This window comes from Corvus hawaiiensis, chromosome 31 (genome assembly GCF_020740725.1).
Source record: "Corvus hawaiiensis isolate bCorHaw1 chromosome 31, bCorHaw1.pri.cur, whole genome shotgun sequence".
Lineage (NCBI taxonomy): Eukaryota > Metazoa > Chordata > Aves > Passeriformes > Corvidae > Corvus > Corvus hawaiiensis.
In genome coordinates, this window is record NC_063243.1 from 356,248 (window position 1) to 359,770 (window position 3,523).

Below are 3,523 nucleotides of genomic sequence, written 5' to 3' on the forward strand. Positions count from 1 at the left end.
GGGATGGAGCTGGAGCAGCGCACGAAGCTCTTCCTGCACTCGGGGCACTCGCAGGGCTTCCCTTAGCGGTGCTTCCGTTGGTGTTGGGCCAAGTGAGAGCTGCTGGAGAAGCTCTTCCCACACTCAGGACACTCGTAGGGTGTCTCCCCAGTGTGGATGCGCCAGTGGGTGATGAGGGTGGAGTTGCATTTGAAGCCCTTCCCGCAGTCGGGGCAGCGGAAGGGCCTCTCATCCGTGTGAATGCGCTGATGCACGAGGAGGTGGGAGCTCCTCTGAAACCTCTTCCCACATTCAGAACACTCGTAGGGCCTCTCCCCAGTGTGGGTGCGCTGGTGTGCCCTCAGGGTGGAGCTCCACCCGAAGCTCTTCCCACAATCCAAGCACTCATAGGGCCGTTCCCCTGTGTGAACCACCTGGTGCGGGATCAGATCAGAGCTGCTGGTGAAGCCCTTCCCACATTCCCCACACTCATAGGGCCTCTCCCCAGTGTGGATCCTCTGGTGCCGGATCAGGTTGGAGCTCCATCTGAAGCCCATCCCACATTCCAAGCACTTGTGGGGCTTCTCCCCACCCTGAGGCTTCTCCCCCAGCTCCGAGCTCCCCCTGGATCTCCGGCTGCCTTCCCGGCACAGGGGGGCTCTTTCCTCCTTGGATCTCTCTGGGCTGCGTTTGCAGCCCCTCCTCGTGCGGCATCTCCGGGGCTTTTCCTCCTCCTCCATCCAGCCACACCTTGGGAATGACAAATCCTGGTTTGGGGAAAAAACAAGGGGTGAGCGCCTTGAGCTGGGGGTTCCTCCTGCCCAAGTCCATCACCGGGCATCTTGTATCTTTTAAAACCTCAAAAACACCAAGATTCAGCCCAAAATGCCCCGAAACATCAAGACACAGACACAAAACTACCAAAACATCAAGATTCAGACAAAACCCCCTCCAAAATATAAACATTCAGCCCCCACAAAAATACTAAAGCACCAACATGGAGCCCAAGAAACCTCAGAAACACCAAGATTCACCCACGGGAAAATCGTGGATCCCCCTGCCTGATCACCGGCTGGATGGGGGGGGCAACGCTCCTGGGGCTGGGGGGAGGCTGCAGATACAGCGAGTGCTGGAACCTTGCGGTGCCTCCTCTTCCTGCTCCTCCTCCTCCTCCTCCTGTGTCCCTATTCTTCCTCACACTCCTCTTCCTCACACTACTCCTTCTCCTGCAGAATCCCACCTGCTGCTCCCACGTCCATCCTTTCACCATTCTGGTCTCCAGCCCTGCTCCTCCAGCCTTTCTCCTCCTCCCCCCAGGCCCAGCACCCACCCCTGGCTCGCTCTGTCCCCCAGAGCTCTCGGATCCCACAGCACCAGCAGGGATGCAGCTGCGGCAGCTCGGGCTGCGGCAGCGCTGGGCTCTCGGCCGCTCCTGCCCGCACTCGGCCCCCGCCGCAGCCACTTCTGCCAGCACAGCACGGGCCGGCCCGGCCTTGGCGCTCCCCCCCTCCCACCTCCCCAAATTCCCCTCGCGGGGGGCGCCAAGGCCGGGCCACACGGGGGCTCCAGCTGGGGAGCGCCGGGCGCTGCGGCTCTGCCTGGCAACTGCTGACTCACCAGCGCCGCGCCTTCTGATTGGCTGAGCGCTGCCTGAGGGCCGCGCCTGCACCAAGGGGGGACACCCTGCTCCAGGGGGGATGGCCCGAAAACCGGGCACCCCCAGCCAAGGAACAACAGCAACGCCTCCCTACAAACACATGCTCTCAATCTGCTCGGACACAGCCACACCGACTTGGACACAAGCAAGTGACACCACAAACCATCAGCTCCACAAAATGGCACTGATTGACACACACTGCTGCTCAGCCAAGCTCCTGCTCAATTCCTCAACTTCCAGAACAACAACAAAGCCTCAACACAACCATGGACATCGTGTCCTATACAAAAGGGGACAAGGTTGAGGCAGTTTGCACATTCTCCCAGAGCTAATTAAGGACATGGACACCCAGCAGGGGTAAAAAGGGAAGTCGAGAAGGGGTCTCGGCAACAGGGGACAGATGGTGTTGGTGTGCTGGGAAAGGATTGGTTGAAGGGAGTGTGCAGGAATATGGTTAAGGCAAACAGCAGCAGGAGGAATCTATGTGGGAAGAAAGGAAAAGGAAGATGGAAAAGAGGAGGAAGAGAAAAAAGTGAAGGATGGGATGCTTTTCAGCACCATCTTATCCTCAAAATTTGCCAGCTGATCCAGATCTTTTGTATCCCCGCGTTCCAGGACTGGGAAACAAAAAGGTTCAGGATTTCAGGGTGTTTCTCTGTGGTGGGGAGCAGCAGGACAGGGCAGCACGGGCTGGGGGCCTGTGGGGAGCTGCGGGGCCGGGACGGGGCTGTGGGGCAGCCGGGGCTCAGCGCCGGGCACTGCCTGACCCCAACACCCCCCGGGCAGGGCCGGCACTGGCCCCCGGCCCCCAGGAGGCTGCGGGATGTGGAAGGATCAGGATTTTCTTTCATCGATCTTGTTTGGGTCACTGGAGAAACGAATGATTGTGCAGAAAGCTCAGCAGCTGTCAGAGGATGAGCACCCACAGGCACTGAGGGGGCTGCAGGAGAGGCACAAGAAGCCCCTGCAGCACTTGGCCAGAAAGGCTCAGCAGGGGAATGCAAGAAGGGATGAGCAAAAGGCCAAGGTGAAGGCAAAGGCCATGGCAGAGTTTCTACAGCCCCCCAGGGATGAACCGCAGGGCCCAAGGGGGCCCCAGCACCCAGGGGACGGCGGCGGCCACAAGCACCTGGCACAGGCATTGCCCTCCTCGGCACGGCAGAGCCCACCCAAACAGCCCCTGCCAAGGAATCAGGGCTCCAGCTGCAGGCCACAAGGACACTGCAAGCACAGGCAGCAGCACCCTCAGCACCAGCAAGTCCACCCCTGATGGACATGGATTGTCAGGGCTCTCAGAGCTCCCAGCACACCAGGGACCCACCGCACCAGAGCCCTTGAGAACATTCAGGGCGCCTCTGCATCGAGACGAGGCCGCTCCTGATGGACACAGGGGCCTCTCGATCCACTCCGAATCTGAGACCTAAGGGGGGAAATTGTCAAGAAGTTCTTTCATTATTCAGGCAATAAGTGGGAAAGATGAGCAGGGGTGTTTTATTCAACCACTATTAGTAGATGTGGGAGATGGGTTTGAAACACATCAATTTCTGTTTGTTCCTAATTGTGATTGTAATTTACTGGGAAGGGATTTGGGGGCTGAAGTGGGAATGCAAATTCATATTGTCAAAGGAGATACAGAGGCTAATGCTGCTGTGCCTTTGTGTCAAATGTCTGCCAAGGCCTCTGCTGAAGGGAACCCAGAAGTGTGGGCAGCCCCAGGGAAATAGGGAAAATCAGATATGGAGCCTCTCCAAATTCCTCTGAAGCATCCAGGACAAGTGGTGTCTAAAAGCAATACCCTGTTCCAAGGGAGGCAAGGAAGGGGTTACAGCCTCTTACTGAGGCCCTGCTAAAGGCAGCGCTTCTGGAGCCAGGCATCTCTCCCTACAA

The 3,523-nt window shown here is 58.3% G+C and overlaps 1 protein-coding gene across 1 annotated transcript; it reads right to left on the bottom strand.

Annotated features, from left to right (window-relative positions):
- LOC125318817 (zinc finger protein 3-like) lies at nt 1–601 on the bottom strand. The gene has a single exon (XM_048289747.1). The coding sequence runs from the start codon at nt 534–536 to the stop codon at nt 63–65; it is 474 nt and encodes a 157-aa protein (XP_048145704.1). The 5' UTR covers nt 537–601; the 3' UTR covers nt 1–62.
- Nucleotides 602–3,523: the final 2,922 nt, after the last annotated feature.

What these genes read in the sequence shown, in the direction of transcription:
- LOC125318817 (XM_048289747.1), bottom strand. Translation starts at nt 536, where the DNA reads ATGGGCTTCAGATGGAGCTCCAACCTGATCCGGCACCAGAGGATCCAC.